The sequence below is a fragment of the Triticum aestivum genome, chromosome 7B, assembly GCF_018294505.1.
Source record: "Triticum aestivum cultivar Chinese Spring chromosome 7B, IWGSC CS RefSeq v2.1, whole genome shotgun sequence".
NCBI lineage: Eukaryota > Viridiplantae > Streptophyta > Magnoliopsida > Poales > Poaceae > Triticum > Triticum aestivum.
In genome coordinates, this window is record NC_057813.1 from 613,275,722 (window position 1) to 613,293,981 (window position 18,260).

Genomic DNA, 18,260 nt, shown 5'->3' on the forward strand with positions numbered 1-18,260 from the left:
GCGCGTTTTAGAATGTTTATATGGCAGGTCCACGGCGCAAGTGCTGTCCTACCAGAAGCCCACTGGCTAGTGTGTACACCCTTCATCACTACCCAGAGTGGAGAAACCATTAGCACTGTCCAGTGCGACTAGAGGAGTGCCAAGTGCTCCATCCATAACGAGGTGCTCCCCACAATGACACTGCCACACTGCTATATAAGAAGCACCACCCATGCCAGAGCAGGCAGCAGCAGCAGCGAGCGATCTGCACTAGTCACCGCAAGAACCACCACCACAAGTGAGTGACTGTCCGAGCAGGGAAAGGCAGGGAGAGATGGCAATGAGGCCGCTCGTCGTGCTCGCCCTGGCCGTGGCGCTGGCCGGCGTGGCGCTGGGAGGGGGCGCGGCCGAGGGGGCCGGCGAGTGCGGGAGGGCCTCCCCCGACCGGATGGCCCTGCGCATGGCCCCGTGCATCTCGGCGGCGGACGAGCCGGACTCGGCGCCCTCCAGCAGCTGCTGCTCGGCGGTGCACACCATCGGCAAGAGCCCCAGCTGCCTGTGCGCCGTCATGCTGTCCGGCACCGCCAAGATGGCCGGGATCAGGCCCGAGGTCGCCATCACCATCCCCAAGCGCTGCAACATCGCCGACCGTCCCGTCGGCTACAAGTGCGGAGGTACTACCTACACATCACATTTCACATGTACTCCTACTTTCTAACCAGTAATAATCTGCTGATAATGTCATATAGCAATGCTAATTATCCGGTTTCTTTGGTTCGACAGATTACACGCTGCCTTGATGGCCCGGCAATGCTGCCGATCAAGATGAATGCTGTGGAAGGTGTCGTCGTGTGGGAATAAGCGAGTGGTGCATGTACCACTTATGTGGGGCACTAGTGACTCCATGGAGGTGCCACCATGTGATGTGTGCTTGTGGAAATATGTTTCTATAAGCATGTAATGTTTCGTCTGTGTTAACGTGAACAAACGTCTCCGTGTGGTTTCTATTGTCGTACGAAAGGCTTTCCCCTGACTTTATATAAAAAGGCCGCAAACGGCAGCAGAAGTCCTACAAACACGCAAACACACCACGTCAAGTTCATCGGTTACAGATTACGGTCCAAACCAAAATGTTATAAAGCGCGACAATGAAAGGCTTAATCCACGTACCTCGTAATCGATGAGCGAAATGTGGTGATCATCGCCATTGCGGCTCCCATTCACGTTCCGTCATGCCTCTTTGCCGATGGCCTCCAAAGTTGCATGTAGATAAGCATTTTGAAGATACCGTCAACCGAGGTGAGAGGGAATAACCCATTCAACTGTTAATTTCTTTTTTTTTTGCGGGAAAACTGTTGATTTCTTGACCAAAACAACCTCTAAGGATCGCCAGCAAGCCTCGAACACACGGGGGATTCCAGTCACGAGCTAAAAATTTCCCAAGCGGCATCCACATTATTACCTAACTAAGTGACATAAGAAAAGGATGTGAACACATTATATCACATCCGTTTGACGATGTGAACACATTATCCCCCACCAGCTTCGCACCATGAGCTGCAACAGTGTCAGCTACTTTTATCATGTGCAAGTTCTAGGACATTTTTATTATTTTTTTAGAAAAGGAGGAAGCCTCTGCGTCTGAACGATGCATGCAGCCAATTTATTAATTATTCACACAGGACCTTACAAAGTCATACAACAGCAAGACTAAAACCACCGTCTAAGCAACATCTGTCACTACTCCTATCCGGTTGATGAAGGGGTGTTGATAGTTTGGGCCTAATACCAAACATACCTCGCAGCCAAACCTAACATTTAAGACATGAGGTCCCAATCAAGACGCTTGCCGAGTATGGGGCACCCACCAGTCTGGCGCACTCCTCAACCAGGACGTCTGCCGAGTATGAGGCCGCTGCAGCCACCTGCCACCAATCCATCTTCAGAGCTGTGCTGCTACATCTACCTTGCCCGGTCTAGCTGCCGTCGACGCAACCACGACGCCAGACAGCGTCACCCTCCTGCGCGAGTCCATCATCGCACATCAGACGCCTAATCTCCAGAGCGCCATGCCATCGAGATCTGTCACCATCAATGTGCATGATGAAGCACCGCTCCACCAAAGACGTCGTCCACTGGTCCCTCGAGCCCGCGTACACCTCCAAGAAAAACGTCCCCAAGGGGGAAACGACACAAACACAACGCCGTCTTCTGATCTATTGATCTAGGGTTTCCCTCGGAGGTAGCAAATCGTAGTCTAGAACTTCTCCACGGCGATGCCTTCAAGAAGGAAACGACACCGTAGAGCGCCGCCACCGCCGGCTTTGGCATCTAGCCAAGAGCAGGTTTTCACCCAGATCTGTTCGAAGAACTCCATCCACTTCTTGTGCATGGACCGCCACCTTCTCTGCCGAAGACTAGACCAAGGGTCTAGCCGTCGCCGTCAGATCCATGTAGCCAGCACCGGGAGATGACGACAATCTCCCTGTACCTGAGCTAGCACGAACCGAAGCAGATCGAGTCGGAGACGATGATGCCCCTGGATCTCCGGCAGACCAGCGAGCCGCCGGCCCCACCGCATCTAGATCGCTGGCCATGCCGGGCCGCCGCCACCCCGCGCCCCGTCCGGGTCGAAGAGGGAGCCGCCGACCGGGCACAGGTGCCACCGCCGCCTGCGCATGCCGGGGCGCCGCCGTGAGCCCAGCACCCGCCACTGCCTGCCGAGGCCCACCACAGCTCGCCGAGTTCTGCCACCTCGCGCCCGACCGCAGGACACCGCCGCCTGCCGCCTAGATCCGTGCCCGCGGAGGAAGGGGAGTCGGGAGAAGAAGTCCCCCCGCCGCCCGGCGGCGGCGCGAGGAGGGGAGAAGGAGAGGGCGGCGGCAGCGTCTAGGGTTGCAGAGCCCCCGAGTCGCCCAGGGCGGGGGCGACGCGAGGACGGGGCGACGCAAGTTCTAGGACATAAAGACACTGAAAACCTATCAAAACACTGAGCCACCATAAACTTTACCTCCTGGAATGGAAGATCAACATATTAGCCGAGAGGTCATGGTCCTTGCTCTGCAACGCCTAGACGAGCACTTGAGCATCTGATTCCGCCTCCACTCGCTTGATAGCCCGATCTGCTGCGGCACGAACAGCTGCTTAGACATGCAATCGCTTGAGCTTGTAAAGCAGCAGCTGCCCTGTGGAGACGACCTGCTGCTGCCACCTAACACAGTCCCCTTCAGCCTCTCCGCCCAGCCACACTAGCATTGTTGTTTGGATCGAAAGACCCATCGCAGTTGATTTTCCCCACAACAGTGACCGGCAGTTTCCGCTTCTGCTCCACTGCCCAGTTAGGTTAGTTCTCAGATGCGGAAGGTAGAGTTCTTCGTATTCGACTACACATCTGCCTACCATGGCTGCTACCACCTCATCGATTTTCATAATTCCTTGTCCAGCATTGATTTTGTTCCTCGTTTTCCACCACGTCCACAACAGCGCTGTAATCTTGATCATATATTTGTTTCCCATGTGCAGTACCATATGCAGCATCTCCTTTGGACCTGAAGATTCCACAGGCTTGCATCTTTCCTTTTCCATGCCCAGAAGACGCCATACTTGATGCACTCCCTTGCATCGCACAAATGTATGCACCCCATCCTCATCCAAACGCCAGCAAACTTGAAAGATCAACTATTACCTCAATGCCCCATCTCGTGATACTCGGCCTATGGGGAAGACTGTCGTGTGTGATTGTCCACAGTAATTGCCGCGCATTTGGAGGGCATGGGCTGGACCAAATGTTAAAAAGGGCAGCCCGGTGCACGTAGCTCCTACTTGTGCAGCGTCCAGGGAAGGGTCCAATCACTTTGGGTTCGACCAAGGACTGGACCAAATGTTATTCCAGGAAAATTGCCCCTCCTGATCATGAGCTGTTGGACCCGTGGAACTTCCCCTCGGCTCCTCCACCATCTGATGTAGTTTATAAGCATCTGACCTGATTCAACAAAATGTTGTCAGGCAGATGACATGGTCACAGCTTCCCCACTCGCACTCTTCTTTGAACCCATGAAATGTCTGCCGTGCCTACTTTTTCTTCTTGCGCTTTTAGTTGCGGATTTGAATAAGTAAAATGGTCCAGTGACCGCGCTCAACTTACGCTCCACTCGCAGCACAATTGCTGAAGTGCTGAAACGTTGGAGTTTGTTGTTCTTGCTGGCTACACACTGTATAGTTTCCCCAGCTGGAAGGAAGGCCAAACATGATCTGTTTGAACAACACATGTGCAGATTTAATGAGTATGCAGTGTTGTGTTTCTTGCCAAGGGTTTACGTCTATTACGTCTTCCACTGTCAACCACTGTCTGGCCTTGAGAAACCAATTGGTGTCGGCCTTCAAGTACATGGCCTCCAGAGCCCTCAGTTTAGTCGGCCAGCAGTGACAGTATCCCGAAGAAAGTTAGTGCATATCGGTCTCCGTTGCTTAATTTTCTTCCCCTGAAAACACAAAGATTTCATAAAGAGATGCTCATGTGAACATGCTAAATGCAACTAGGACTGCATGCCAGGACCAATGAATAAATGGCTAACAGAACAAGCATCAGCGTGATGTTAAGATCGTAATTCAGAGTCATGGATAAATTCAGACCAGAGATATCTAGAGATCACACATTCAAACAACATAAGTGCTTAACACTTCGATCAGGCTCATCGCAAAGCAAACAGGTTTTGTCATCAACAACTTGTCTAATACTACTACCTACCAATCTTCATGCAGAAACCAGCTGAGTGGCTCAAAGTTAAGGATAACTTTCTTAGCTTTGAGAACTGCAAGAACTTGAGAGGAATCTGCTGACACCAAAAGGTAGTCAGTGCTAATGTTACACCCTTTTGCTTTCCAGACAACGATTAACTGGACAAGCACGCTTCGGGACATTGATTCGTTGCATGCTCACTTCCATTGAAACACTCATAATGAGCACTGTTTTCTTATATCGTTTCTTTTGTCCCACGCACATGCACATCTGTTTCTTTTTTTATCCGCGCTGGCCAATTGCGTATTTATTTTTCAATTCAGAGTCGGAGCTCAGATCTCATCGGCCATTGGCCCGTTTTCCTTGCACAGATGCCATATTTTTGTGTAGAATTCGTGAGCCAACTCCGGACAACTGCATCTTTACCGGGACGATACTGAAGCCTCTTGTAGTGGCCGCAGCGAGGGAGTCTGTTGGCTTTTCTGACGATTTAGTAGAACATTATTCTGATACTTTCAAACTTAATAGTCTACCGAACTGCAAAGCAAGCTTTGGAATCAAAATCATTTGAAGTTCATAGAAAGCTTATGTGCTTTGAGTCCTCCACTATATAACTTGATTGTCTCCCCACAGACAATGCTTGAGAAATGTATGTTAGTTTGATACGAATAATGAATGAGGTTCGCTTAATTTTTTCTGTCGGGAATTTGGAGGCTGAACGGTTCATCCAATTTTATAATTCTACCCGGTTCTGCCTTCCTCTCTTCTCCCTTTGTTCTCCTAATTGTTTCTTCTTCACGTAATCGCATAATCACGATACTTCCAGGTACAACTACTAGCACATTTTCTATGATCTATCAAAACAAAAGCTCCTCGCAATTTAAGCATACAAGGTTCACATTAGATTAGTGCATTATTTGGGAGGAACTAAACTAGAAGCACATGGATGAAGGTTGTTGATTCATGAATTTAAACAAGGCAATACTTCAACCAATGAATGTACAAGCAACGCACGTCTGTAATTATGATCGGTTGGATCAGGTATTGTGTTTTTGCTTGCCAAATCTATTGCATGGTTCAACTAATGACGAAACCTGGAAAATAAGAATGTTTCCCTTGCAATAAACAAATCCTTTTATCGAAAAAATAAACTCCTTCCAGAAAGAAATTCCTGAGTATAATTTATGAGCTCCAGGAGTTACCTAATGTGCAGTCATAGGTAGTGAAGACCCAAACATTCCATTGTCATGTACATGCTGTCAGCCAACTCCTGTAAGGCTGGAACACATCAAGAAAAAGAACCATCCTGAACACCAGATGCAGTATTTTTTTTATATAATCAGTAATATGAAGATAATGTACTCCCATTATCTACCTGAAGTTCATTTTGGTTTTTCCTTCTCAAGTGTGATTTCAACGAGCTGAATATTTCCCTGAAGTGATCAGCCTTGCAAGAGGTGAGGAAAGAGAAGCCATACAGAAGCTTCAAACACCACTTCACCGTAAAAAATTCAATCAAGTAATGATTACTGCACAAAAGAATCGAGACGATATATTAGGTGAGTAGCTCCCAGCAGTTTTATCTAGTGGAGAAGGCTGAAGAATTTATTGGAACCTGCGATTGTGGTATGTGGTAATGAATACAGCCCCAGGAGAATTTCCCAGGACAAAGTTATCTGTTGCGAAGAGATCATCAAATTCTTACCAAAATAGATGCAAAACTTATCTCTACTGTATTATGAAACAACAACCAGAGCGAGGAAGATAAGGATTTTATGATAAATAATGTAAAGAAAAAGTATACCCAAGTAGCTAGGAGAAGGTTCGTAGGCACTGGACCAAGATTTTCACATTATCATTCTCACTGTAACCACGATTCTTGGAGACCCCTGTCTTGTCTTCCAAATTATTTCCCATAAATCCCGGTTCATAAAATGCCTTTCCAAAAACATCTAAGGCACAAAGCAATAATATACAACACAATTAGTGCACAAAGAAATATACAAGGATAAGACTAACTAGCTAGGGAACTTGCACATTGCTGCAATGCAGTTCAATGCTGACACTGACACCTGAATTAACAGACCATCCATTCCATAAAGAGACAATTTGCCCATATGTTGGATCTTTCTGATACTTCCGCATATAGGCAAATTACAGGACGAGACAAAAGCAAGACGCGGAGCTACAATCTATGTAGAGCGCTTCTTCCGCTTTTTCGAAGCAAGCTTGGCAATGACCTCATTCAAAATAGAGGGGTAAGTCGTCATTAAATGCCCCCAGCCATTAGTTGCCATTACCCTTTTCAAACAGGAGGGAGATTGGGCTTGGATAAACTTGAAGCACGCGACCTTCAACCCGTGGCAGTCGTGCTGCTCGGCCAAAACAAGAGTGGACGCCACCGAGCTCACACCTATGTCCTCAGACAACTGCTTTTCACAGATGAACTTGAGGTGTTGGAGGTCATATCTGTCTGCCGCCGTAAATAAGCCTCACAACCATTGCAAACGCATTTCATCCTCTTCTTGTCCTTGTTCCACTTCTTGTGCTTCCTCCTGGATGACTTCCTTCTCCATCTCAGGGAATGAGTCTGTGTAGATGAACCTAAGCAAAGCCCTGAACACTTTTGCCTCCATGTCTTCAATCTGTATGACACTGGACGTGGTGCCCTCCTTCATGGGGCCAAAGAGCTGCGCCATGAAGACCGTCGATCGGGCAGCAAGCACGCACCGGTGCGCAGCGAACGTCTCGCCGCTGACCTCGAAGGTCACATCAGCGCCCACCTTACTTTCAAGGAGAGTGTTAAAATGCTGGCATATGTAGCGAGGCGGGGCGGTGCCACCGGCGTCGTCATCCTCCTCGCAGCAGATCATGATGTCGCACCGGACGGTGAAACCATCACGCCTCATATTCTCCGATCGTTCAAGGGCGTCTTTCCTCATGAACTTGCGGTGGCCCCGAGAACCGCCATGGGGGAAGCTGCACGTCTCGGTCCCAAGAATGTACACCGGCTTCTGCTTCTCGGCCTGGTCGACGAAACTGAGACTGAACTTGGCATCCACGGCATTGTTGAGATAGTCGTCGAGGCGGCAGACGTAGAGAGAGACGAAGTCGGCGCAGCTCGGGTTATCGCCGTTGGGGAAGAGCTCGATCTGCCACGTATGGCATCCGACCCTGAAGGGCCGGGAGATGATGCTCTCCCCGGTGGGCGCCTTCTCCTTGGCGCGCGAGTAGCCCTGGACGACGAGCAGGTGGTACCCGCAGTAGGCGTTGGTTTCGCAGGCCGACCCGGCGCAAGGGGGGCACAGATCGACGCCGTCGACGACCGACACGCCGGCGAACGACGACATGGCGTCGGCGAACCTGCGAGTTTGATCGATCGGAGATGTTGGCTTTCCAAGCTTGGTTCGGAGCTGGGGATTTGGGATCGACGGGCTGACGGTCAAACCTGGCCGCGTTCCGCGCGGAGTCGCCGCCGCAAAGCGAGCTGGTGTGTCGCCCGCGCCGCCGTCGCTCGTCCTCGGAGAAGCGTGCGGCCTCGGCCTGCCTGAGCTAGGGTTAATGACTTGCCGCGTTAGTAGGCCTTTGTTGTCCTCACAGCCCACAATCTGCAAAGCCCATTACCTTTTGGCAAAACCTCACGTTCTCAAAAGAGAAAACTTGGTAATTCGAGCTGAATTTTGCAGTATAATACAAGAAGGTAATGCAGTCAAAAGTTCTGGGCTGAGATTTGCAGAATATGCAAGGATATAATGCAACCAAAACTTGGTAAGTTAAGCTGAATTTTGCAGTATGTGTGGTCTGCTTTGATCCAGACAACTTTCGTGCGGCCAGAGTTGATGTCTTGGACCATGCGCGGGCTTTGCTACAAGCATAGGCTTTGGTGTGCGTCAAGGCGATCAACCAGCTGGGCTTTCATCACGACATTGTGGAATCTGACTTGCTCCAACCCGGTGAGAGCCCTTGACTCGGACGAGTGAGACGTAGCTGATGTCGGTATCCTCCTATGGGAGGCGCGTTGTCTCAGTGCATTGTCTTTTTACCCTTTTGAGTTTACCTTCTTGCGGCGTGAGTATTATGCCTATGATCAATGAATGTAATTGTTTTGATCGTAGCCATGGTTGCTCCCTGTTGTGTTTTGTCATGACTGCTTGCAGTTGCATCCAAAGCTCTGCATGTAGATGAATGTTTTCAAGATACGGTAGGGCAGGTCCTCTAATTTGGTCATGATCGTCTAGAGCACTACACTCTAACCTGCAAACTAGATTCATATGACCATGCGTTATTGATCAAAACAACCTCTTAAGGATCGCTAGCAAGCCTCCAGCACACGAGGGATTCTAGTTACAAGCTAACAACTTCTTAATTAAGATAGCTCCACATTAATCTTAGCATGTATTCTTAAAAAATGTTTGTTGTGTGTTGTTTGCTGAAGAATGTTTGTGTTTGTGGTGTATGTAAAAAAATGTTAACCGTTTATTTTACAATGTTCAATGTATGTTTGGAAAATATCCATCGTATATCCAAAAATTCATAATGTCTTAAAAAGTATTTAATGTGTATTTAAAAATATTATTGTATAGATAAATATATTTATTAATAAAAATAATAAAAGTGAAAATAAATAAAATCCAAAAGAAAAAAAGAAAACCAGAATAAATCAAAGCTTCGACAAAGACAGAAACGGGTGAAAAAACAATGAACACAAAAGAAAAAATTGGTTGAGATGGGCCGACCCGGAACATATATCTCCTCTGCGTTTGAAAAAATAAATCAAGTAGGATTTTCCGGGTAAGAGAGTTAAATAAAAATATAGTATTAACGGATTTATATGGATTTTTTAAAGAATTTATGTGGACTCAGAAACAAACTATCTTGTTTGTATTTCCTTCTTTATTATTAATTTTGTTGAGAAAAAGTTTATGTTAATTATATAGTGGTATGTGGCAGATTGTTAGTGTTAGTCTTGTGTGATTCATATGGTGGTACCTAGCCGTAAAGGGATAACTGAGTTAGCAGTGATGCAGGCCCATACATAGTGGCACAGCTAGCCAAGCAATTTGTGTGTCCAACTGTCAATCAAAATAAAACAGTTACTGTGTTGAGAAATGCAGAGCGCTTGCACCAGTGGGGTGGCAACACAACCAAAGGCCTACCTGCCAGCCACTTTAAATCTCAAGATGGTATGAGTGTTCGTGTGGAGAGCCATGCATAAACCTGAAGGAGATACACATAACATTTCCTTCTATGCTTATGACATATGTGAGCAATGGGGGAGCTACATGTAGGTCTGAGGGGGGCGTGCCCCCCCCCCCCCAATGAAATTATTTTTTTATTGGGTAGTAGTGACCCTGCAGCTTTTGGCCAGTTCAATTTCACATGTGTAAGTGCATCTAGTGCCACCTGATACGTCTCCAACGTATCTACTTTTCCAAACACTTTTGCCCTTGTTTTGGACTCTAACTTGCATGCTTTGAATGAAACTAACCCGGACTGACGCTGTTTTCAGCAGAACTGCCATGATGTTGTTTTATGTGTAGAAAAGAAAAGTTCTCGGAATGTCCTGAAAATCCACGGAGGCACTTTTTGGAATTAATAAGAATTTATGGGCGAAAGAAATACACCAGGGGGCCCAGGGCCTGTCCACGAGACATCCCCCCCCCCCCGTAGGGCGCGCCCCCTATCTCGTGGGCCCCCTGGACCTCAACTCCAACTCCATATATTCACGTTCGGGGAGAAAAAAATCAGAGAGAAAGTTTCATCGCGTTTTACGACACGGAGCCGCCGCCAAGCCCTAATCTCTCTCGGGGGGGGGGGGGCTGATCTGGAGTCCGTTCGGGGCTTCGGAGAGGGGGATTCGTCGCCGTCATCATCATCAACCATCCTCCATCACCAATTTCATGATGCTCACCGCCGTGCGTGAGTAATTCCATCGTAGGCTTGCTGGACGGTGATGGGTTGGATGAGATTTACCATGTAATCAAGTTAGTTTTGTTAGGGTTTGATCCCTAGTATCCACTATGTTCTGAGATTGATGTTGCTATGACTTTGCTATGCTTAATGCTTGTCACTAGGGTCCGAGTGCCATGATTTCAGATCTGAACCTATTATGTTTTCATGAATATATGTGTGTTTTTGATCCTATCTTGCAAGTCTATAGTCACCTATTATGTGTTATGATCCGACAACCCCGAAGTGACAATAATCGGGATACTTCTCGGTGATGACCGTAGTTTGAGGAGTTCATGTATTCACTATGTGCTAATGCTTTGTTCCGGTTCTCTATGAAAAGGAGGCCTTAATACCCCTTAGTTTCCGTAAGGACCCCGCCGCCACGGGGGGTAGGACAAAAGATGTCATGCAAGTTCTTTTCCATAAGCACGTATGACTATTTACGGAATACATGCCTATATTACATTGATGAACTGGAGCTAGTTCTGTGTCACCCTATGTTATAGCTATTACATGAGGAATTGCATCCGGCATAATTATCCATCATTGATCCATTGCCTACGAGCTTTTCATATATTGTTCTTTGCTTATTTACTTTTCTGTTGCTACTGTTACAACTACTACAAAAACCCAAAAACATTTATCTTTACTTTTTCTACTGTTACCTTTATTATCATACCACTTTTGCTACTAAACACTTTGCTGCGGATACTAAGTTATCCAGGTGTGGTTGAATTGACAACTCAACTGCTAATACTCAAGAATATTCTTTGGCTCCCCTTGTGTCGAATCAATAAATTTGGGTTGAATACTTTACCCTCGAAAGTTGTTGCGACCCCCTACACTTGTGGGTTATCAAGACTAATTTCTGGCGCCGTTGCCGGGGAGCATAGCTCTATTCTTTGAGTCACTTGGGATTTATATCTGTTGATCACTATGAAGAACTTGAAAGACGACCGAACTACTATTTTTCCCTCAACTACGAGGGGAGGTAAGGAACTGCCATCTAGCTCTGCACTAGATTCTCCTTCCGTTATTAGTAGGCTTGCGACACCTAAACCTGCTACTGCTATGAATTCTGATATGTCGCATGTTATTGATGATGCCACTTCTGCTATGCATGATGAAACTACTTCTGTGCGTGATACTACTTTGCCATTAGGTGAATTTCTTGATGAACAACTTGGTAGAGTTAGGGGGAATGAAATTACAGAAGATCCTATTACTGATGATAGTGATGATGAAGGTTCTCCCAATGATTATGTATTACCTGTTGTTCCTAAGGGTTATGTTATGAATGAAGAAGCTACTAGGGAAATCTTTGCTTGCAATGATATGGAAGTAGCAGTCTCTTAATGCTAGAATGAAACCCGATCCTGCTTTTGCTACTTCACCTATTTGTGTTACTGATAAGGATTATGAATTCTCTGTTGATCCTGAGATTATTACCTTAGTTGAATCTGATCCTTTTTATGGCCTTGAATCTGAAATCGTTGTGGCACATCTTACCAAGTTGAATGATATAGCTACCCTGTTTACTAATGATGAGAAGTCTCGCTATTATTATATCCTTAAGATATTTCCGTTCTCATTAAAGGGTGATGCTAAGACTTGGTATAATTCTCTTGCTCCTGGTTGTGTGCGTAGTCCTCAGGATATGATTTATTACTTCTCTGCTAAATATTTCCCTGCTCATGAGAAACAAGCTGCCTTGCGGGAAATATATAATTTTGTGCAAATCAAAGAAGAGAGTATCCCACAATCTTGGGGGAGGTTTCTCCGGTTACTTAATGCTTTGCCTGATCATCCTCTTAAGAAAAATGAAATACTTGACATCTTTTATAATGGACTAACCGATGCTTCCAAGGACTACTTGGATAGTTGTGCTGGCTGTGTTTTCAGGGAAAGAACAGTCGACGAAGCTGAAATATTATTGAATAATATGTTGACTAATGAAAATAATTGGACTCTTCCTGAGCCAATTCCCGAGGCAATTCCTCAACCAATTGAGCCAACTCCTGAGCCTATTCCTAAACCCAATCCGAAGAAGAGAGGTGTTTTGTTTCTCAGTCCTAAAGATATGCAAGAGGCAAAGAAATCAATGAAAGAAAAAGGTATTAAAGCTGAAGATGTTAAGAATTTACCTCCTATTGAAGAAATACACGGTCTTAATATACCGCTTGATGAAGAACCACATTGTCTTGATAACCCGACACAGGTAGTAAAGGTAAATTCTCTCTATAGATATGATAAAGTCGAAATCCCCTCTACTAAATTTCATAGCCCATGCTTAGATGAATTTGATGATTTTATGGCTAGAAAAGAAAGTTTTAATGCTTATGTTGGTAGAGAGTTAAAGAATAATGCTTTTGAGATAGGACGCGTAAGCGATAATCTGGCTAGAGTTAAAGATGAACTTCACCTTGTTAGCAAATATGCTTCTATGGTTGCTACTCAAGCTGAGCAAGTACTTAAAGCCTAGAATGATTTGCTTGATGAATTGAATAATAAAAATGACTTTGCTGTTACAGTGGCTACTAGAACTGGTAGAATGACTCGGGAACCTTTGTATCCTGAAGGCCACCCTAAGAGAATCGAGCAAGATTCTCAGAGAAATAATTTAGAGGCACCTAGTTCTTCTAAAAAGAAGAAGAAGAAAAACGATAGGACTTTGCATGCTTCTAGTGAACCTAATGTAGACACACCTGAGAATCCCAATGATATTTCTATTTCTGATGCTAAAACTCAATCAGGTGATGAACATGAACCTGGTGATAATGTTAATGATAATGTTCATGTTGATGCTCAACCTAGCAAAAACAATGATGTAGAGATTGAACCTGTTGTTGATCTTGATAACCCACAATCAAAGAATCAATGTTATGATAAGAGATATTTCGTTGCTAGGAAGCACGGTAAAGAAAGAGAACCATGGGTTCAGAAACCCATGCCCTTTCCTCCTAAACCATCCAAGACAAAGGATGATGAGGATTTTGAGAACTTTGCTGAAATGATTAGACCTATTTTCTTACGTATGCGCTTAACTGATATGCTCAAAGTAAATCCTTATGCTAAGTATATGAAGGATATCATTACAAATAAAAGAAAGATACTGGAAGCTGAAATTTCCACCATGCTTGCTAATTACACTTTTATGGGTGGAATACCAAAGAAACTTGGAGATCCGGGTGTACCAACTATACCTTGTTCCATTAAAAGAAATTATGTTAGAACTTCTTTATGTGATCTTGGAGCCGGTGTTAGTGTTATGCCTCTCTCTTTATATTGTAGACTTGAATTGAATAAGTTGACACCTATTGAAATATCTTTGCAAATGGCTAATAAATCAACTATTATACCTGTCGGTATTTGTGAGGATGTGCCTGTTGTAGTTGCAAATGTCACTATCTTAACGGACTTTTTTATTCTTGATATTCCCGAGGACGATAGTATGTCTATTATCCTTGGTAGACCTTTTCTTAATACTGCAGGGGCTGTTATTGATTGCAACAAAGGCAATGTCACTTTTCATGTTAATGGTAATGAGCATATGGTACACTTTCCGAGGAAACAATCTCAAGTTCATAGCATCAATTCTATTGGACAAGTTCCAACTATTATTATTGGAGGTTTTGAATTTCCTCTCCCTACTGTCAAGAAAAAGTATGATATTCTTATTGCTGGGGATTTCCATATCCCTGTTGAGGTAACTTAGTGTTATTCAAAATTTCTCCGGTTCCGTGTTATTCAGAATGAGTTTGTTAACAAGACTTGATCAACCTTGTTAGTGGATTCATTTTGATGATCACGAGATGGATGAAACTAGAAGGCACAACCTTCTGTACCCTCTTTTTACTTTCTGTTATTTAGATTAAATAAAGCAAAAATAGTATTATCTGTCTGTTTTCTGAATTATCCATGCAATAAAAAAATAGTCCGAAAATAAAACTACTCCAAATGCCTTGCAAATTTAGTATGATTTTTTCTGGAATATTTGAGGATTTTAGGCACTGAAATCACTGCAGGAGGGGCAAGCACCAGGCGACGAGAGTGGAGGGCGCGCCCCCTGTCTCGTGGGCCCCTGGTGGCCCCCCCTCCACTTATGCCAGCACCCACACACTTCATCTTCTACCCAAAAAAATTCCCCATCCAGCTCAAGCACAAGTTCTAGCTCGTTTTGCTGCGATTTTCGATCTCCTTGCTCAAAGCTCCATTCACAAAACTGCTTTGGGAGATTGTTGCTTGGTATGTGACTCCTTCATTGGTCGAATTAGTTTTTGTTCTAGTGCTTTATTCATTGCAAATTTTTGCTGCATAGGTGACCATGTTCTTGAGCTTGCATGTTAAATTTTTGAGGTCCCAAGAAATTCCAATGCATGATATAGGCGCTAGGCACTTGTAGGAGTAGTTGCTATCAATCTTGTTTAGTTTTATTCACTTTTATTTTGAAGTTACTAAAATTTCAGAAATTTTTAGAAAAAGAATTATGCTTAGAAGAATGTACCAAGGTGGTTCCTCGGCAAAGAAAGGGCCAATGATTGCTATACGTGAGCAAGATGTTGAATTGCCAAGGGACGCAAATGTACGAGCTTGTGAGTGGCCATCTGATGATTTTATGGTCGAAGCAAGCTTCAAGGAGGAATTTGACGCATATGTGCGTAATGCTGAGATGGAGGATTTCTTACAAGATAAGTGTCCCCAGTACTATCAATTGACTGATTCCTTTGTGCGGAGGTTCCAATATATCTGTGCGCGTAATTCTCCTAGTGTCATGTTTGATATTTATGATACATCTTATACCATGGATTTAGAGGATTTCACAAATGCTTGCAAACTCCTACAGTGGGGTAATATTAATGATCCTCGCAAATCTGAATTTAGAGATTTTCTTGCTAGTATTACTATGGGAGAATCTAGGGATATAGCACAAGCTACCATAGAGCATTCATTTTCTTGCTATACATTATTTTGCTCTCTTTATTGGTAGATGCATTAACGGTAAAGACGAAGCTTGTCACATGTGTGTCCCTGATCTGTGTGTCCTCAAGAGTGCTGTTTCAGGTTATAAAGGTTATAACTTGGGGGCAATAGTTACACGTAGGTTGCAGAATAATAGTAGAAAGGGAGATTTATTTGGAGGAATTTATGCAACCCGTGTGGCTAAGTTTCTTAATATAGCCCCACGAGAGGGGGATATGATTTTACCTCCTATTTATTTGGATAAAGAAGCTATGTTCAATCATCATTTTCTTGAGAGGAATGAACAATTCCTCCATTATCGACTAATTTATGACAGGCGCAACGTCGTTCCTGTTACTCTTCCTGCTCCCTACCTTTTTGATTATCAGGCAAAAGGAAGATATGTTGTCACCAGGGAGGAAGTAGTTGAATACGAGAGGGGAGTGGAGGCAGTTCGCCAGCACGCTGCAGCTCAGGAGGCGGTTGCCGCTGCATCTCAGCACAACCCCGGTTTCACTTATGGATATCAGCCAAGCGATCCTTGGTACTAGACCAACTTAGGTCAAAAGCCTAAGCTTGGGGGAGTACGTATTCCTCACCGACTTTACATTCACGTTTACACACTAGTCGTCGGTGCTCACACTCTTTCATTGTATTATCCATGCTAGTTTAATTTTCTTTTTCTAGCTTTCTTCTTGTGTGTTTGATAAACTTTAAGAAAAACCAAAAAATTAGTTAGTTTAATTTCCATGCTTGTAGTAGAAATTAAAATGAAAACCCAAAAAGATTTCTAGTTCTTCTTCTTACTTGTTGGGAGCTTTCCCGTGTAAATAATTTTCTTTTCTTTTCTTTCCTCTGGGGGTCGAGAAGACTATATTGAAATGCTTAGTGGCTCATATGCATGATTGTTTATTTAACTTAGAGCCCATATTATCCTGTCTTCTCTCTTGAGTTGAATGCTTGCAGATTCCAGCTTAGTCCAATGCACATGCACTCTTATTATTATACACATCGTTCGGTCGTGCAAGTGAAAGGCAACAATGACGATATATGATGGACTTATTGGGATGAGAAAAGCTGGTATGAACCCGACCTCTCTTGTTTTTGTAAATATGATGAGTTCATCGTTTCTGAGTCAGCTATTATGAAGTAAACATATTTGCAATGACATTTAGAGATTATAGTTGCTTGTGCCATGCTTGATTAGCTATAAGTTATAATGGTTTACCTTGTGTGCCAACATGCTATTAGAATGATTATGATGTGATATGATGGGATGGTATCCTCCTTTGAATGAATTAAGTGACCCGACTTGGCACATATTCACGCATGTAGTTGAATCAAATCAACATAGACTTCATGATATTTATGTTCATGGTGGATTATATCCTACTCATGCTTGTACTCGGTGTGAATTAATTTTAATGCATGTTTATGACTGTTGTCGCTCTCTCAGTTGGTCGCTTCCCAGTCTTCTGCTAGCCTTCACCTGTACTAAGCGGGAATACTGCTTGTGCATCCAAACTCCTTAAACCCCAAAGTTGTTCCATATGAGTCCACTATACCTTCCTTTATGCGGTATTTACCTGCCATTCCAAGTAAATTTGTATGTGCCAAACTCCAAACCTTCAAATGAAATTCTGTTTTGTATGCTCGAGCAGCTCATGTTACAACTAGGGCTGCCTATATCTTCCATGCTAGGTGGGTTATTCTCAAGAGGAGTGGACTCCGCTTCTCATTCACGAGAAAGGGCCGGTAACTAGGATGCCCAGTCCCATGATCCAACAAGATCAAAGCAAATCAAAATAATTAAACAAAACTCCCCAGGTCTATTGTATGATGGAGGCACTCGTTGTTTCGAGCAAGCCATGGATTGATGCTTGTTGGTGGTTGGGGGAGTATAAACCTTTACCATTCTGTTTGGGAACTGCCTATAACGCATTTAGTATGGAAGATACAGCCATCTCATAGTTGTTGCGTTGACAGCGAAAGTATGCCGCTCAAAATGTTATTTAATCTCTATTTTAAAATCGAGCTCTGGCACCTCTACAAATCCCGGCTTCCCTCTGCGAAGGGCCTATCTATTTACTTTTATGTTGAGTCATCACCCTTCTTATTAAAAAGCACCCGCTGGAGAGCACACTATCATTTTCATTCATTATTGTTGGTTTATATTGGGTAGGACTTGACTGGATTTCTTTTACCATGAATTATGATGTTTAGTCAGTCCTTGATCTTTAAAGGTGCTCTGCATTTATGTTTTGCGGTCTCAGAAAGGGCTAGTGAGATACCATTTTGTTATATCATGTTATGATTATTTTGAGAAAGTGTTGTCATCCAAGTTTTATTATTATGGCTCGCTAGCTGATTATGCTATTGATATGAGTAATTGTGAGACGTAGGTGTTATTGTTAGTATGGTTAGTTCATAATATTTGCTGAAACTTGAATGATGGCTTTTCATGTTACAACAACAAGAGCAAACAGAGTTTGTAAAAAGTTTTTCTTTATCACTTTCAGTTTATCAATTGAATTGCTTGAGGACAAGCAAAGGTTTAAGCTTGGGGGAGTTGATACGTCTCCAACGTATCTACTTTTCCAAACACTTTTGCCCTTGTTTTGGACTCTAACTT

The 18,260-nt window shown here is 44.2% G+C and overlaps 1 protein-coding gene and 1 pseudogene across 1 annotated transcript; one reads left to right on the plus strand and one right to left on the minus strand.

The window, feature by feature from the left end:
* Positions 1 to 214: 214 nt before the first annotated feature.
* LOC123162142 (non-specific lipid-transfer protein) lies at positions 215 to 994 on the plus strand. The gene is made up of 2 exons (XM_044579935.1): positions 215 to 653; positions 763 to 994. The coding sequence occupies exons 1-2, from the start codon at positions 314 to 316 to the stop codon at positions 777 to 779; spliced, it is 357 nt and encodes a 118-aa protein (XP_044435870.1). The 5' UTR covers positions 215 to 313; the 3' UTR covers positions 780 to 994.
* A 5,558-nt stretch (positions 995 to 6,552) lies between these two features.
* On the minus strand, positions 6,553 to 8,258 carry LOC123161313 (BTB/POZ and MATH domain-containing protein 2-like; annotated as a pseudogene).
* Positions 8,259 to 18,260: the final 10,002 nt, after the last annotated feature.

What these genes read in the sequence shown, in the direction of transcription:
- LOC123162142 (XM_044579935.1), top strand. Translation starts at nt 314, where the DNA reads ATGGCAATGAGGCCGCTCGTCGTGCTCGCCCTGGCCGTGGCGCTGGCC.